Here is an 18,283-nt window from a genome sequence, read left to right on the forward strand (position 1 = left end):
TTAGGCAGTACAATATTTTTCACAATTATCTGTTAATATCAGCTGATGGCCCATTTCTAACCTTCATTCAGACCATCCCATTCATCATGTAAATGTAATTCCGCTGCAGGTATTTAATCAAATAGTATCTGATGGCAGGGAAGTAATTACAGCCATTCTAAACTAACTCTCTTTCTTCCCCATTCTCTCTCTCTCTCGCCCTACATCGCGGTGTCTCAGGGCTACTGATGATCCCTTGGCATGCATCTCTTCAAGTGCTTATCACGACAGACTTCCTTCCCGTCACTACTGTTCCTGGCATCCTGGCATCCTGGCATCCTGCCTACCGCGTCGCTTTAAAGGCGGCCTTTCAGCGTGCGCTTCGTACACTGACCTGCAGCAGGGGCGTGTGCACGTGGGAAACGATGTGAGGCAGCCTCCTCCACTCGCGAATGGCCAGGCTAGAGGCCATCTCCACCAGCCGCTCTATGAAGTTGAGCTGCTGGTCCTCTGGGTTGCAGATGGCCAGGTAGCCGCGGTGCATGTTCACCTTCCACGCCATCTCCTTGGGGCAGCTCAGCTCCACCTGGAAATGAAGAAGAACAGCTCGATATTTAAACACAAATTTATCATCTGAGCAACTTTAAATATGACTTTTAGTTATGCATATGATTAAAGGATAATAAATAAGCAAATATGAACATTTTCAAAGAACATTATACTGCCGTCACATTACCGCAGACTTGAGAATGACAGCAATCTAAAGGTGAGCTCGTCATTGGCAGTCTCACACCAGCAGCAGACTTGGGGCTAGCGTTGCTGCCACGTACATATCAGCATCATTCACAGGAACGCTGCTGCTGCTGTTAGTAATGGGAGGTTTTCTACTTTGTTCACCTGAAATTCATTAATATTATCTGCATTTTCTATCAGTCTTTTTGTTGTTTTGACATCTGCTAGTTAAAAAAATCATAACTTCGTTTATGTTCACGCTAGAAAACAGTTTGAGTTTTGGTGAAGTTGATGCGCCTTATTCTGCATAAGGTGGCACAGTTAGTGTACTGTATGTGGCATTTTGTTTTCCTGTGTGTGCGTTTGTTACCATGTTGTCGAGCAGAACAGCACACACTCTACCCGGCGCTGTGAGTGTGGCCATTTTAATTAAATGAAAACATCCGAGGGGAAAGGGCCTATGACATTTTCCTTGCATAATTTAGTACTTAGACAAATACACAACAATACTGTTTCCGATTCATTGTCTGAGTAGCTTCAGCAGGACTTCTGTACTAATGACTAATAAACCTGACGAGTCTGACACGGAGGCGGAGTAATGGAAAAGGCCCTGCTATTGATTAAAACGCTGAGTGCATTAATGCTAAACAAATAACAGCCACGGGGAGCCTCCTACGTCACACCTGGGGTTTGCTGGTTTGTGTCTAATAAGTGGGTGTGAGAAACGCTAAATGAGAGAAGGCTAAAAAGAAGAGCGAAAAGAGCAAGAGAAGAGGTGTGTGTTTGTGTAAGCTCTCCCGATGCTGCGGAAAATTAGAGTGATCGGCCAAAGTGCACTTATCAGGGGTGACGCTTGATGAATATCCTGGAGACAGGGTCGCCCTTATCAAGAGCCAGCTTTAATTGAAAGCAGGGACATTTGTACTTTGCCTCTGAGCTGGTGAGCAGTGGGCAGGCAGGCAACTGGAAGTCTTGCTCCTCTCCTCCACCATAAAACAAATCACCCTGCAGCAGATGCTGGGGTAATTATTCACGCACGCAGCTGTCGTAAATATTAGCCGTTATAGCCAGAGCTGTGGAGCGAGGGATGATAAGATGGAGGTGGAGGTGAAAGTAGAGAGAGTAGTAGTACCAGAAAGGGGACAGAGTGAAGAAGAGAAACTGGGTAAGTAAGGAACGAAGGAAGGAAGGAAGGAAGGAAGGAGGGAGGGATATAGAGAAGTTGGTGTTGCCATCCAGACAATTTAATTAGATGTCACCTTAGGACAGAGCGAGTCAATGGATTGGTCCCAAGTCTCCTTGAAAGAGCAAAGCAGGAGTATTTGTTATATGTCAGGTACTATCACACGCTCGCCACCCATCTACGCTTTGTTTTAGGAAACATGAGGCCAATAAATTCACGGAACAAGCGGCTGAACTGAATTTGCACAGCTTTACGGCCATCTCTCTCATTCTCCCAGAGGGTGTGGGGTTATGGAGGGGCCGGACAGCATTAATATCAAGTTACCATACTTCACACTAACATGAGGCCTGGGCTTAATATATAGCACCGTACCGGAAACCAGGAACAAAATGAAAAAAGTTCAGTCGGACCTCTCTGGTTCGCTGGGTTCAAGTGCGGGCTCCACGGTGTCTGTGACTGTGTAAGTGAGAGCGTGTGGTTCTAGTTTCTATTTTCTGTCAAACTGCATAAGTGGGGTTACTGCAACCTTTGGGAGAAATACACATACATCATTTTTACATATTGATTGCCCACTCCTCACCTGCGAAAGAGCCTCTTTCATTGCTGCCCAATTGGAAACCCTCCACGCACACTCGAGCACAAGGTACGGGTTTGAGTGGCCTTTAGATTGGCCATATTCAGTCAACGGTTCCCACTGGTTCAACTCCTTAGAGCAGCTGGAGATGAAAGGACACGTTTAATCTTTAAACAGTTTATGCTCTAAACAAGATTTTTAGCGATAAATAAAATATTTTTTATTGGGCCATTTTACGGTGCATTATGTTTTGGAGCTATCTCAGCGGGTAGCTTTATCTGAATGAAACATTTAGTGTTTAACATTGTGACTTCTAAAAACAAATTCCATGCTTCATATATCTGCATGGTTGCCTTTGTGTTTGTCTCATCCATATGGTGAGTGTTTCATTTGAATCTTATGATTTGCATGGTAAAATACACCAAATATCATACTCTATGTATCTATGATCTGGTGATCATGTCACTTTTTTTTGCAGGACAGTAAAGTCCATAATGTGTAGAATAGGATGAACAGATTTAAAAGCAGTATGTACAGAAATTCTGTTTGTTTCTGAAGTGTGAGTAACGAAATTAAATGTCCAATAAATGGTACACAGTACAGTGTGTATAGTAAATAATGGAGTTGTAGAAATCTTACCGTATCCAGTGGTCCTCCCAGAGCTGGTACTCAGGGAAAATGGCAGGGGAGACGTTGCTTCTCTCGTGCTCTTTTCTAGCCTTCTCCATTGCTTTCTCGTAGCTTTCCTGAGCCTGAACAGATGTGTTGTTAATTTTTCAGAACACGCTCGGGATGATAACGTGTTAGTATAGCAAACTATCAGGCACATCTTCTTAACAAATGTAATAAAGTACTACATCCTCCAAAATGACAATAAAATTGGGGGGCTTCACGGCAGGACTGTTGCATTAAACTGTGATGAATGGGTATGTACGAAGTAAGGGCGCTCCAATCAATCGCCCAATATTCCACATAAATAATTTGATCGGCCACCTCTATAGCAGCCGATCAGAAAAATCTATCATGACGATGTGCAAGAATCTCAACATAACCTATTGGAGCACATTCAAAATAGACTTAAAGACCAGATGCAAACTGTATCCTGTGCACGTTCTTCTTTTTTTATAACATAAAATAATTTTTTATTTTTACAAAGGAAGGCAAGGCTATGTTTGTTATGTTATTATGGGTTACAAATGTGTAAATTGTTGGACTTTCTATCAACTATCAATGTTCAGCACTCCTAAGTAACTGGATGTATAAAAAATTGAATTTTAAAGCAGTCAGTGGGAGTACGTCAAGATTTCTCTCACCTGTTCAAAGAAGCCATGCTGCTCGTAGGCAATCGCTGTAGCTGTCTCAGGGAACTTACACCTCTTCTGCCACAAGCCTGCCCACATGTCCTCCTCTTGGAGCAGAGAGTAGAGCTCTGCCAGGGAGTCTAAAATCTCCTATATTAAAATAGGAGGTAGGACAAATGCAGTGAACAAACTGTACATTTAACGTGACAAGATTTGCTAAAGAGTCTGGTTGAAACAGGATAAGAGACAACTTTTAACATCAGGCTGCGTCAAAATGATAAATAAAAAGGATAGTAACAGTTCTGAGAAGATAACCATAAAACATATTGAGAGAGTTATGGTACAAAGTCAACTATCTTGTTTTTGTTTCCTGATAAAGTCAAGGTTTATGTGGAGATTGCAAAGTTATTAAATATTATCGGAAACTATCCCGTTTAAATCAAAATCACATTACCTGTTGAGGTGGCGTGATGCTCTCTTGTTCGTAGAACTCCGTGCTCTGCTTGGGTTTACTGTGCAGGCTGAGACCCTTTTCAAAGGCCTGCTGCTCCAGCATGAGAGTGGAGCGGAGCCAGAGGTTGTGTGTCTTGCCCAAGTACTTCAGCACGCAGGGGCGGATGGGAATAGGAGGAACACACTGGGACATCGCTTCCACAAAGCAGTTTAGGGCACTGGGTTGGCAGTCCCTCTGGGCCTGGTGGCTGCCGCTGCACAGGAAAGGACTCATTTCGCCAGACAAAGCCTGGAGAGGAAAGAGATGATCAAGTACTCATCTTAACTTTAGCTGCAGTACACTGATATGGCATATTGATAAAGGCATTCCGTTGCACATACGGGATGCAACATGATGCCATTTTCCAGTAAGAGAAAGCTGTTAAGAAACAGGAAAAGAGAGGTGGAGGATAACAAGTTGGAGGACTGAGAAGGGACAAATGACAAATCGTATGCTGCCTTCTTGTGTATCCAGACCACGCGAAACATCATCAACAAGTTAATTAAGGATTATTTAATTCCAACAGAGATCAGCGACATGTGCTGTGATTTTATATATGCATCATTTTCCAAAAGTGGAACATTTTGCAATAGTAAATTTAACCACTTTCTGTTGTTTTCTAATTTTAAACGAATGCACTTTAAGGTGATGCTAAATATGTGAAAAATGCATTATCTGCTAGTTTGAACCACTCCTGGCCACTCTATGCAATCAGAGCCTCTCCGAACACCCACATCTGGACAGAATAGACTTTGAGCGTGATCACAGGGTTCGCGCTCTGAAAATCATGACTGACATACACTGATGTATTGGTAATGAATATAATTTTCTCTGCCCGTTGACAGCATGGAGTAATTTATGCCTTGATGGTCACTTTAATTAGACTGGTGGTGGTGAACGCCAAAATGTCATCAAATTCCTTCCTAAGGAGAATAAGATTTTCTATCATTTCTATGTAACAGTCAACCCAGAGATATGGGGCCTGAGCTGCAGTAATCACTCTATTTTCACCATAAATTGACATAATGGTGGTACCGAATTCAGGACTAAAACGGCCATCAGAATAAACCCATGTGACAGTTTTTTGAATTAATGTCATATGAAGAAAAAAATATATATATATATACTGAATAGTCCCAGTGCCTGCATCTTTTAGACGTTTAAGAGTTCAGTCATTTTAAATCAAGGCTTTCGGACAAGATACTCCATATGCATTCTGGTTTGTTAAACTCATTACAGCTTTCCTCTCTTTTTTTTTTTTCCATATTTAGCATAAATAAATCCGTCCTCATTAAGCAGAATTTCACGTTTTGAGACAGTAATGAGATGGCCAAGGTCAGAGATACCGTCTCCTTTCTGATGTCACTGTTGAGATACACAGATGTTGTGTAGTCGTATACAGCTTGTGTGAACTCAACATTACACACGCACATCAAAAACACTGGGTATGGAAAGTACAAAGAAATGTGTGCTTAACTGTCATTTCGGATTTTGCAAGAAAATAAAACTTAAAATTCATTTTAAGATGTAGTGGAAAGAGTCACATCAGATATTTTGCTGCAAACTCGAACGGGCATTTTGTTTTCGTCAATGCTAAAATATGTTCAGGCAAGTGACAAGGGAGCGTGATTTTATTTATTTTTTCTCCTGTTGAATATTGACAATATTTGAAAATCTGATGACATCAACTATATTTGCGCTGCTTCTCTGAGAGAAACAAGATAGATGCCAGTAAATTATACTCACATGCTGCTGCCTGTCAGAAAGGATCTTCCAGAGACGAGGGAAAAGCTGAACCCATGTCCGTTCAGCCAGCGGTGTGGAGATGTGACAGAGCTGCACCAGAGCGTTCAGAAGTGCCCCCGTCTGACAAGGAATAGAGGACAAATTACAGCTACTGGCTGCAAACTCTGAAAGACAGTTATTCTTTGTCTTCATGACTCAAATGTACTCCTCAATCCCTTCAAATCAAGGATTTACCCTCTGACAGGGTGGTTTAACTGCATCAGAATATGCCAAATCTGAATAGGAATAAAGAGGGCACAGGGTCCTAATACTTTTATACATTTAACATATCCAACAAATAAGACATTGTAATTAATTAATGTGTCTGTCACTTGTCAGTTTCATCCAGCCCCTGAAACTGAAGGACCAGAGGGATCAAGCTTACCTTGACCTCCCGTAATGAGTCGAGGAACTTGTCATGGCGGTTGGTAAGCATGTGCAGCTGGTTGCCTGTGTCCCGTTCAGCCTGCTCCTTAGTTTTGGGAATGGCCGTCTGGTCACCTGGTGCCAGCTCTATGTCAATCTCCACATCCTGTCAGGGAGTATAAGAGAATGAAAACAGCTTTCGGTGACGCTTTCACATTTAGTCTTTACATCAGACATATTATGACATTAACAAACAACAGCTTCTTGGTAACGAGTGAGTGTTAAGAGCAGAGTCAAGTCTTAAATAAAAATATATAAGCCAAGAAGTCAGGTGTTATTTTTTCTCAGATCGACAGAAACACACTCTTAATGGGATAATGTGCTAATTTATGTGACACACACTCTGTGGGCCACATGTGTGTATGTGCGTGCATCCCACCTCTTCTTTGGTCTCGCTGTTTTCTCTCTCCCGCGGCTCCTGCTTGACGTGAGTTGCCATGGCAAAGGCGGCGCGATCATGGCTGTCAGCCAGGTTGATGACGTTGGTGATGGACGGCAGCATGGATCCCTGGCAGCTGGTGCCGATGATGGTGTTTCGTTCGCACACTGCCAGCAACAACTATCAAAGACACAAACAGGTGCGAAACACTGAACAGAGGATCGCTGACAGTAAGTGACGGGTAACAGGCACGACAAGACGTTAGCTGGAACTAAACAAGCCCTGTTGTGAGTGTCAAAAGCTTAAAAAGCACATTGAAAGTTCAGTGCTGTTTACCTCTATGCACTGCTTGATCCAGAAGTGGCTGCCCATGGCCTCCCAGTTCTGAGAACAGCAGATGTAGAGTAGCCTCTCATAGACGCGTCGCTTCATGGAGGCATCAAACACCTCAAAGAACTTGGCTCTGATCTGCGGCTGAGTGCAGCGAAGCCCCGACAGGAAGGCTGGCTCCAACTTGGATGTGATGTCACTTCCTGAAAGGCTCTCATCCCTGAATTGGAGAAAATCACAAGTTAATTGGTTTAACTTGGCATAGATGCTCACCCATTTAACTTTCATGAAGTCAGGAAACTGTCATTTTTACTCAGATCAGTAAATTGTTTCAGGGGACATGGATTTTTCAGCTTGGCGTAGCGCTGTTCTTATCAGAATATGAGTCTTGTAACACGCCAATCAGATTTTACCTACACAATTGAAGCAACTACATGATTTTTAAAAAGAGTAATATATAAATATATGATATGATATGAAATATGAAAATAACTGACAACCCAATTTATTCTGGTATTTGTGTGACTAATCACACTTAATACTAATTAGCAGATTACAATACAAAAAACAATCTTGCTTGGGATTAAAGGATTATTTAAAAATATGGCATGCAGGTAAGAATCTCACAGCTCACAGCAACATTCAAACGCAAGCATGTTTAAACAGCCGTGTCATGCCTTGAGCAGAGAGCGGTTAACACTGAACGCTGGGCAAAATTCCACATCTTTGATGCTAACGCTATTGTAACAGGTGTTAAATAACAAATGTCATCCCGCCACCTTGAATGAGCTTTGTGCGAATGAGTCACATGACAGAAAGAGAGATGGAGGGGGGGATAAAGAGGACAACAAAGACAAGGCTGCCACAGCTGCACACTGCCCGCGTTTGTGCATTCTTCTGATCACTCTCTGCTCTGGCACAGCTGCTTTATCGCTCCATTATCGTAACTCTCCGTCCATCATGGCTTCGCTCATTGTTTTTGAATCTTTTGACACGAAGAGCCGATGGGGCGGGGGTGATACAAGGTACACTGGGATGACTAAAAGTGTATGTGCGTCAGATGGAAAGACAACGAGGTCCATGGTTTGATGAATAGTAGGCTCACAGACAGTCTCTCCCCTCTGACCCTACCTGCTGGGTGTCCTGTCATGAGCTGGCTGAGTCCTGATAGTACTGTAGCCCTGTGAAAGACCCTGGCACATTATCTATCTCCATTACCACCTTCTGTCTCTCTGACCCCTTGTTTTATTGCCACCCTCATTTTCCACCTCTTTTGCTCCTGATTTCCTGTTTACCACCGACAGATTCTGATCATTTGCGTTGTCTTAACAATCCATCTTCCCATATATTTACTTTAATCTTTTGATGAACAGTAAACTGCTGAAGCTCCCTGACCCAACCTTCTGTGCCTTTCCCTACCTCGACCTCCCGACCTTCATCCCTCCCTCCCGTTAAGATGGATGCAAGGCATCATGGCGTCAGTGGCACGGCCATTTGGCCATGTGATGAATGGTGGTAATTACCTGTAGACGTAATTAACGAGGTCCAGGAACTGGGCGTTTAACTCAAGTTCATCGGGGAAGCGCTTCTCTATGTAGGTCATCATCTTCACCAGCAAAATGGACTTCTCACGCAGGTTCGGCATCTGAAATGAAAAGGGATGTCGGTCAGGAAGGAGGCGTACAGGAGTTATGAAGGTGAAGGTGTGAAAATTAAAGAGACAGGAAAAGAGGAGAAAATAAAAAGACACAAATAATCTATTCAGTTTTATTCTTGTAGCTATACCTTTCTGTCTAGTTTAGCTGTGCACTGTCTGTCTTCCTTCTACAGCTTAAAAGAAACTGAAGACCAAATACTCTTACATCTGTTTTATGTTAATGTTAACCTGACTGGATTTAGAAAATGTGCTTTGCTTGTTGTTTGTCCAAAGGTTTCACACATTTCTTTGCTGATCCAGTTCTCAATTCACAGATGTTTTAATCAAAGAAATTATTTTTTAATCTGCTGAATCAGGCATTTGTTTGTACACAAGATTTTTGTATAACTTAATACCGGTTTAGTGCTGAGCCGTCTGAACTGTTTTACTCGACAAAAGCCTCGCATACCTGGTTAGCAGCCAGAGAATTGTTTTTCACCCACTCTTCCACAATCTTGACGACGGCGCGAAGGATTTTAGGGTCAGGCGACTTCTCAATCAGGGAGGTAAGGATGACCTGGATGAAGTTCTTCCTCATTTCCATGCTCATGACGGACAACCGAGTCTTCACCAGGTCAAGGCTCAGCATTACCAGCTCACTGGTCACTACGAGATCAGACAACAATTAGAAGCAGGCCTAAGCCAAATAACACCCCAAAAAACATAATCACAACAGCAGAACATGTAATATTGAGGTTAGTAGACGATTATTTTTTATATATAATCTCATCATCTTTTGCCATGTCTGCAGCAGCCACAAATGTAAAAGTTTCACTATAATCAGGATGGAACTACTTGAGTTTATCTTATTGGATTACTGAAACATTGATAATCTTTAGAGGCAAAGGCCTCACTGGTCAGATAGTTTGGTTTTAGTCCCTCTAACTGCTCACAGTGGAAGGTTAATGTCTGTGTTTTTCAATATAGTAATTAAGGGGCGCATTTAAAGTACTGATAGCACCTTAAAGCCATTACTTCCCGCCTCAGGAGTAACAACAGGAATTATGTACTGTCGGACTTCTATAACCCCTGGCGAAGTTGAGCTCAGAGAAGAAAGGTAACGTTACATGTTATAATTATGACCAAGCTAAAAAACATAAAGTACTTTAACAACATTGCTTTAACTTGCCAGACCACTTTAAAAGCAGTGATAAAAATACAAGAAAGGTGGTGATGCGTTTCTGCATCAAGCAGTGAATATCCTTTTAAAGCCATAGTAAAGCAGCACAAGGAGACCATCTGTTTACTTTATACAGAGAGGGAGTTACACACAACAGAGACTGGGAACCAGAGCTGAGGAACATTCCCTGTGAAACCAAACTATCTTAGAGCAGATCTCCCCTGACCACAGCAGGTGCTGAGAACACAGCTGGGGCCATTGATATAGAACTTTTGATACAGTCTTTGTATAGAGCCAGGTACTCCTGAGATACATGGGATATCTGAGCTCTGAGGAAGGCCTCCGTGTAAGTGTGCGTGACCTCGCATACAGTCAACCCCTTGTTGGATAAGGGCTGCTTAGGAACACTAACCTTCCTGATAATGTCAGCCAGGTGCAACAGCAGGACAGCGGAGTAAGTTCAACTAAAACAGGAGTTGATGTCTGGTGCGCAGTCTGGTGCTTCTCTGACTCAGGTGTGAGGTGAGCTCAAGATCTGAGTTACATTTTCAATCACACAGGCAGAGAAAGGGAGACTGCGAGCCAAGATTGGCACCAGGTTTTGTGTATGGGCAGACTGTCAAGAAGCCAATAATTGCTGCTCTAATCATTAACAATATTGTTTAAGCTGTCTTAGCCAATTAAGACTAACTTAATCCAGAGCTTTTCTATTTGGCTCAAGTGTTTTTGTCATGTTTAATAAGAACATTTATTGGTAGTGGAATGACACGTTCACAAAAGTCGTCTGTATTTTAGAGGCTGTTAATTGAGATTTTTCAAGATTTCTACAAATAATAGTGTGAAAAATTTAAAAATACTTGAATTAAAATAACAATTTTATGGTTTGTTATGGTTTATGTTTTGTAAAGGTAGCAGACCAGAGCTCTCCTTCATTCCCTCATAAGATTGTCCTTGTGTGTTTGCATGTGATTTTTCATTATGTTACCATATAATGTAAAATGTATTTGTTATTGCTGTGACTGGCTAGCCTGGCTGACGCGACTGCACATCTCAATGAGATGCTGGTCTGGAAACTACGTGTTTATTTTCTCGTATTTGAGGCGTGGTTTTACAAATGCCTAGAGCCGTTTATTGGGCGCTACGAATGTCTATCAAATGCGGGTAATTCCCATGCTGCCTTGCGCGCGATTCATAGCCAAAGCCTGTTGGTAGCAGAGCAAACACATCCTTCTTGGCAACGAAGTCTTTCAACGCCAAACGTTGCTCTTTTTTTTAAAATAAACTTGCGTTCTAAGCTACTTAAAACACTGTCTAAGGCTGCATCGAACGGTAACGTTAGGTCCGCTGCCATGTTGGATTAACACACTACAAGCTTCGGTGTCGCGCATAGACGTCGTCATCGTCTTGCTGCCCCCCCCCCCCCCCCCCCCCGTTCTGTGATTGGTTCCCTATCTCAGGAGAAAATATGGGCGATGGTTTCCAGACTGCTTTTGCAGCGAGAATGAAATCGCGCGCAAAGCAGTATGGGAACACCCAGGCTAGTGACTGGCTCCTATTTCCATTGAATTCATGTCCATATATACATACCTGTGCTGGTTTCAGTGACCCCTGGGTTGGCCTGCTGGGGGCTCAGGTGTTCCCGCACCATCTTCTGTAGCGAGCGCATGAACACTGAGATGAGGCGGTCAATGTAGCTGGCATTGTAACTGCAGGCTGACTTCAAGATCATCAGTGTTCCTGTAAGACAAATGAAGGGGATGGGAGGAGGAGGAGGAGGAGGGGAGAAAAAATTGAAAAAACTAAACAAAAACAATAATCTGATAAGAACCGTAACCACTCCGGGGTAAGGTAACAGACAGATACACCTGAAGTCGGCTATTGTTCATTCACGCAGCATGACAAAGTGTTTGTAATGCTGCAGGACTTTTTTTGACTGTTACAGAGGCAGGAATAAGAATGAGTAATGTCCCTCTTTGTTGCTGCTCCCTGGAGGGGAGACAAATGTTAAAATGTCACCCCCCTAGCCAAACGGATGCATCACATCAGCGCTACCTCACTGCAACAGCAGGACACCAGAAGCTTTTTATTGACCAAAAGTGTAAATTTGGAAAACCATATCAAGAAGCGCTGCCTTCAGACTGCTCTCCAACAGCCACTTGTCACCCTCCGCACCCTATGTTTGGAAAGCTACAGCACATCCGAAAAGAAAGTACTCTCTGACATCTGGGTGGATAAAAGTAATGTTTGTACAGGGAGGGTGGTCGAAAGCAGCAATCCTTCCCAAGACAATCTTTCCCAAGCCGCTGGACTGTGGCCTCCATTTAAACAGACCAGATGTTAGCCTGAGCAGCAGGGCCCATCGGCTTGCATTTTAACAACCTACTCACTAGCTTAATTGCAAAAAGTGACTGGGAGGCCACTTGGTCTTGCAGGGAAAAGAGAAGGAGGATTTTTTTGTTAAATGGCAGGGTTTATAAGCAACAAACTGAGAGTAACAGAAAGTGTGTGTGTGCGTGTGTGTGTAGACGTGTCCTTACCAAAGAGCTGTGTGGGGTTAGTGTTGCTTGTGGCTTTTTCATAGTTGGTAAGGCCCTCATAGATGACCTTGCCCACAGCAGCATAAAGACACTCCAGTTCCTCATACTTGGATGCCACAGTTGATGTACCTAAAGAAAACAAGCATTCAACTTCAACGTCCACCCAAAAATCTAATGCCTACTTTAATGACATATAAACATACAAATGTTAGCAACATGCAATGGTCCGAATACTCTGGCACTACATTAATGAACATAGCGGGGACGAGCAAATTTCTTAGATAGGAAACAGACATATAATGCTTTCCGGAGTCAGTGACTGAAGCTCATTTACGTTCCACTTAGAAATGAACCAACTTACTAGGCTCAGTGGGGAAGTTACTCATGAGGCGAGAAAGGAGGGAGTGGACAGCCCTCAGGACTTTGGTATTGCCGCAGGTCATGCATGCAGCGATGCCACGCTGGAGAGGCTTGAAGTGGGCCAGGATAGCCGAGGACTGCAGCACCGTCAGGAGGAAGCAGAGAATTTCCAGCCCAGTGCAGATGTTGGAGATGTTAGCTTGTGCCGGCTGCTCCTGAGACACAAAAGGGGAGAGCAGTGCAACCAGTATGTCAGCTGAGTAAAAGAACACATGGATTATGCATAAATTGTATTCTTACTGAAACAGAAAATATTTAGCACCTAATATTTTTTATTAATAAATGTAATTTAGCAAAATATCAAGATATCGTTTGTGTACAGTCCTAAAAAAGGCAAGACTGACAATAGTGCAAAATCCTCTTGCAGATGCATTGACCAATCCAGTTTTTATTCAATACAAATTCTAGACAACTCAGAAATCAGTATTCTACACACAGAGGTATTTCTCACACACACAAAAAAACAAGGAATTGTGATGGCTGCTAAACCAAAGATCAATGGCCAGCGTCGTGTCCTAATTTTGTCTAAATTGCAATCAAGGTTTACAATGGCAGGGCCAAGAGGGTAATCTGTGACAGATCCATGGGCCTAATCTTGGCTAATGAACAAGGTGACTCTTGTGATAAGGCTCCTAGTAGATGTTAGGGTAGTATTGATTTGGCACTGTATTAACAGAATGGGAACTTGTCTCTGGAGCCATGCAGATAGAGCATGCATGTGCATGCAACTGTGTGCGTCCACCCTTACGGTCCTCATCTGCCCTCTCGTGCCACTCCCCCTGACTTTTAATCACTGCCGTGCTAGTACAATGAGATGATAAAAGGTAATCCGATTTAGAACATTGTTCATTAGTCTGAGTAAGACGGCTGGGCAGGTAGAGCATGCTCCCGAGGGGAAAGGCTTGTGTATGTGCATCTGCATAAGACCTACAAAACCCACGTTTGTCAGACCATTCCCATGGGATCTGGGATGGCTGATTGGTTTTGTGTGTGTGTGCGCGCGTTTGCAAAGAGAAAGACGCGACCAATGCAGTGATCCCCAAAAGAGAACAAGGGAAGTACGTGACAATTGCCAGTGCATGTTGATAACCTTGTCTGAACACTGACGCTACATCAGACCCGAGAGAGTAGTGGAGAAGGAGAGAGAAATGGATAAAGAGAGAAAGAGTGAGCGAGAGAGAAGAGAGGCTGCGATAAGAGGCTGAGTAGCATAGAAGAGATGAGTGGAGGAAGTGGTAAGAGACAAAGGGAAAGGCGAGGAGTAGAGATGCAGAGAGGCACCGTGAGGCGATACAGAAAGCAAGGATGAGGAGTTTAGGATGAAGAGAGGTTGGGGGGTTGAATGAGAAGGCACAGGCCAGCCCGGATAGACTCTAGTTATCTCACCACTGTCATTATTTTGTCATTATGGCAGCTGGCGCCTCACTCCATGTACTACTGATAACAGACAAAGGACTCTGAGGTGTTAGAGCAAACACTAAGACAGAGCTTATGCGGAGGCTGAGAAACTTCTCTCGGAAGGCATTAGTTATTTCTTTACTGCTTGCAGCCGACTACATGGAGCTGTAACAACAGAAAAACAAAATATTCTGAATTTTATTTTAAATTGGTTTGCCTGAAACACTGGTGATGACATACACTTCTATCCGCTACTGTTTTTCTCAGTTTAGCACCAAACAGCAATATTTGGCTTGTCTTCACAGTAATGAAGGCTATGTCAGGAGGTTATTATTGATCAGTGTAGCCTGGGAGGCAGTCAGAAATTTCCTCGCCTGTGGGGGAATGTTGGTCTGTAGTAACTCCATTGAGGAATTGATTAAACACTGGCAAAGAACTGCCAGACCAATCAAATAATTTGGGTGGGCTTTGTGCCATGATGGACGGAAGAGTGCGATGTAGTCATGGACGTCATCTGAGCGCCGTGGTTAATTTGTTTACAATAAAATGGCTCTAAATTAGTTGTAGAACTATGTATGTTGCGCACAAAGATATGTTTTTTTTTTTTTGCCTCATAAAGAAATCCTAACTGCTTGCTACACCAGGCTATTGACCAATATAGAATCCAAGTAAAAGCTATTATAGGACTGAACATTGACAGAGAAGTGATCTTTGGTTAAATAAAGTGCAGAAACACGGAGTTATAGAAGAATATACCACGCATAACCGCAGTCTAATAAGATACATGACGACACTTTCTGAAGGCACATGCCATCTTACCACTGTCATTAGCAGCTTGTCAAACCACTGTAGCTTGAGCTCAGCACGAGGCCACATGTCAGGCCTGAGGGCGGTCTTCATCAGGCTAACGCAGCGGCGGGACAGCAACTCCCCCGGAGACCCAGCTACATTGGTGCTGTCATTCACCTGGACAAGAGAGGGGGAGGAAAACTGGTATCATTACCATTATCAATGACAGTGGTCTTCATCTTTGGTATGGTGTCCCGAAGAGGTAAGAAATCACACAGGGCAAGAAGGGGCTAGGACTGTCACCATATATTGTAATTTCATTCAGGCAGCTCGAGTTCAAAAGTGGCACCACCACGAAGGAGAGCATCCTTCAATCAGGAGCCCATGTGCAACCCTGCATAGTGACAAGCATCCACCGTGGAGTAGCATCCTTGACCAAGATAATGAATCCCTATGAGGTGAGGTGTCCCATGGCTGAAAGTAAATCTTTTGGGCCGCTGGAAACATAAAATTCTTCTACAGGGATCAATTTGGTATCACAATACACTGTTATCAAGCGGAATACAAGGGAAGGATTATGTTTCTATAGACCGTTTCTATGAGCAGTGAGTGATTCCCAGCGGTTTCACAGAAGGTTATATTCAACAGAGATGGTTGGGTGAACAGTGAGAATGAAGCTTGGCCCAAAAAGAAAGTAGAAAAAGTCAAGGTGAGTGAAATCTCAACAGTCTATTTCAGGCTTGTGACCAAGGACATCACCGCCACTAGAGCAAGGGACAGCTGTGTGAGGGCACACATAAAAGGACTGCATGTGTGGATTTAGAGTGTCCTACCCTCGCTCAAATGAGTGTTTAGAGGTAGGTGCCCTACCTGGCAGGCGCTACGGATGGTAGAATTAGGATGGATGAAAAATGGATGTGCGCGTGCAGGAAACTGGGTGGAGGTCTTACCTGGCATGCGATCCTGATGAGAAAGTTGACCACAGTGTCTGTGTGTTGTTTCTCGACAGGCTTGGTGAGCATGGTCTCTGTGCCTGGCATGGACTGGCTGCGACCGAACACCTAAAAACATATCCATTGTGATTATAAACAAGTCAAAGAACTTTTTTGTTTAAGGAAATAGGAGTCCATAAAGTGGCAAGGAAACAACAACAACAAAAAATGATAAAACTCTCCGCAGCACTGCAAATGCTGCACATGGTCCTTAGTTAGAAATATCAAAGTCCCTGCACCAAGTTTGTCACAAGGGGTTTGTCTGCACTTCTTGTAGCATAAAAAAAATAAATATATATATACATAAAAATCAATCTGCATATAACATTTGGTGATTATTACAACGGTAACTTTCTCAGCAATTAACATTTCATCTGCAAAAAGAGGAGCAAACGCTGCTATAACATTTTTATGGAAACAACAGCATAATTAAGCCTGCATCTACAAAATGTAAAACTTTTCTTAGCTTCATCGCATAGAAACAGATACAAAGATATTTAAAGTTATAATAATAATATTTGGAAGACAGATTACAAGTGAAAGTTACATGTATCAAAGATTGACCATAGGCATCTCACCGTAAAAATGAGAGACAACAGAGCGACATGAGATGAACTACATGTGCAGTTTCAATACTCCCGTAAGGCAAGCTGTATTAAGGCAACAACAACCCCGCTGTCATCTCCGGGTGCATGTTTTTTTTCTCAGACACATCAAATAAATGGCTGGTAAAAATGGCGGTTTCTATCTTTTAGACTGTTCTGCAATCATCCCGAGAAGCGTGCAACGCAAGGACATCCAACAAGGATGTTTAAGGCAAGACGATGCAACCGTCTGGGCATGAGGGCCCATCAGTCACAGTCGCATTCTAGTGGCATCTGACTGATTGCTGATTGAGCTCACCGTGGAGGTAGCACCGGCTGCTGTACGGAATCTCTTGACATCCTGTCCAGCCCCAGCAGCGTCCAGAGACAGCCCTCTTTTCACAGCTCCCCCGCTGGTCCCTTCTCCACCAGGCCCTACTTCAGCCTCAGACTCGGGCTGATGCACCAAAGTTATAAAATGATTACAATCACAACATAGCATGATTATATCTTGTTACTGTTTCTTAATAGCCTCTTAAAATCTTTCTATAGCTTAGTAGCTATAGAAATTAGTATGTAAGAATGTGAATAAGAAAATGTTTTCATCACCATAATGCAAAGCTTTGTCTTTCAAAATAATAAGCAACTTCAGTTTGCAGTGAAATTAAATATGAATGCATTTCTCGGCAGTACATTGCTTTTAGTAGACCCATACTGGTTTGGTTGAACTCAATTCAAGTCAGTAAAACCTGTGTTCACCTGCTGGTCTTTGATCCGCTGCAACTCCCACTTGATGACCACCTCAGCCAGGTCTACGGCCAGTTTCCTTTGCTCAATAGTTACACTGGGGGTGAAGCCCAGGCGCTGCATTGCGCTGATCATGTGCTGCACCAGGTGGTGGCGGACTGGGTAGTACACCTAGAAAACAAGATGATCATTAAAACTTTATAAAATATGATAATGTAAATCATTTCGAAGAAAGCACATTACTTCCAAGAAAGCAGTGATTCTATAAGATATTTGTAGATATTGAACACGCAGTTCACAAAAGCTTACATATTTGATAGGGTTTAAAAGAAGCAGACGAAAGTGAGTACAGACAGGCAGTAAGGATCAGCAGATGACAAAGTGGTGTGTACAGAGCTTAAACCTCAATATAAAATGTCACTGAGGGCTTTTCACATCCTGTACTTGTATCTGGCTGTGTCACAACTTGAACCTCCGCTTGAACCTGTTTCAGAACGCAATAATGGACGAGTGGAATAAGAGCGGGAAGTGCAGGATTAGTGTCGTTTAAAAAAAGAAAAGAAAAAAAAGCTTGTTTTGCATAAATTGGAAACACTCTCAGTTCGCAGGGCCATCAAAAACACATTCCTCCGACAAAAAACCTCATTCATCCCGCTTGCATACCTGCAACCCCAAGCACTCTGCTCTAACGTGAACATTTCACATTACCTCAGATATCTAAGCACATTACTAGCCTACTTTCAGCCTTCACACTATTTATTTAAATGAAGGACACAACAACGGAAAAAACAACTTGTTTGTGTTCTCTGTGACATCAT

General features: G+C 42.9%; 1 protein-coding gene across 3 annotated transcripts in view; it reads right to left on the reverse strand.

Moving 5' to 3' along the window:
* trrap (transformation/transcription domain-associated protein) overlaps window positions 1-18,283 on the reverse strand; it is a 75,356-nt gene that overhangs the window by 26,272 nt on the left and 30,801 nt on the right. For all 3 annotated transcript variants that reach the window (XM_084568058.1, XM_084568056.1, XM_084568057.1), the window contains 18 exons: window positions 17,478-17,636; window positions 17,038-17,175; window positions 16,093-16,203; window positions 15,173-15,319; window positions 12,897-13,110; window positions 12,536-12,664; window positions 11,586-11,735; window positions 9,288-9,484; window positions 8,706-8,827; window positions 7,189-7,402; window positions 6,853-7,032; window positions 6,433-6,579; window positions 6,009-6,128; window positions 4,224-4,511; window positions 3,782-3,919; window positions 3,108-3,220; window positions 2,475-2,610; window positions 374-565 (listed from right to left, as the gene is read on the reverse strand). In XM_084568058.1, the coding sequence (XP_084424184.1) occupies window positions 374-565; window positions 2,475-2,610; window positions 3,108-3,220; window positions 3,782-3,919; window positions 4,224-4,511; window positions 6,009-6,128; window positions 6,433-6,579; window positions 6,853-7,032; window positions 7,189-7,402; window positions 8,706-8,827; window positions 9,288-9,484; window positions 11,586-11,735; window positions 12,536-12,664; window positions 12,897-13,110; window positions 15,173-15,319; window positions 16,093-16,203; window positions 17,038-17,175; window positions 17,478-17,636 (2,895 nt within the window). The remainder of the gene's footprint in view (window positions 1-373; window positions 566-2,474; window positions 2,611-3,107; window positions 3,221-3,781; window positions 3,920-4,223; window positions 4,512-6,008; window positions 6,129-6,432; window positions 6,580-6,852; window positions 7,033-7,188; window positions 7,403-8,705; window positions 8,828-9,287; window positions 9,485-11,585; window positions 11,736-12,535; window positions 12,665-12,896; window positions 13,111-15,172; window positions 15,320-16,092; window positions 16,204-17,037; window positions 17,176-17,477; window positions 17,637-18,283) is intronic.

This window comes from Chelon labrosus, assembly GCF_963514085.1.
Source record: "Chelon labrosus genome assembly, chromosome: 19".
Lineage (NCBI taxonomy): Eukaryota > Metazoa > Chordata > Actinopteri > Mugiliformes > Mugilidae > Chelon > Chelon labrosus.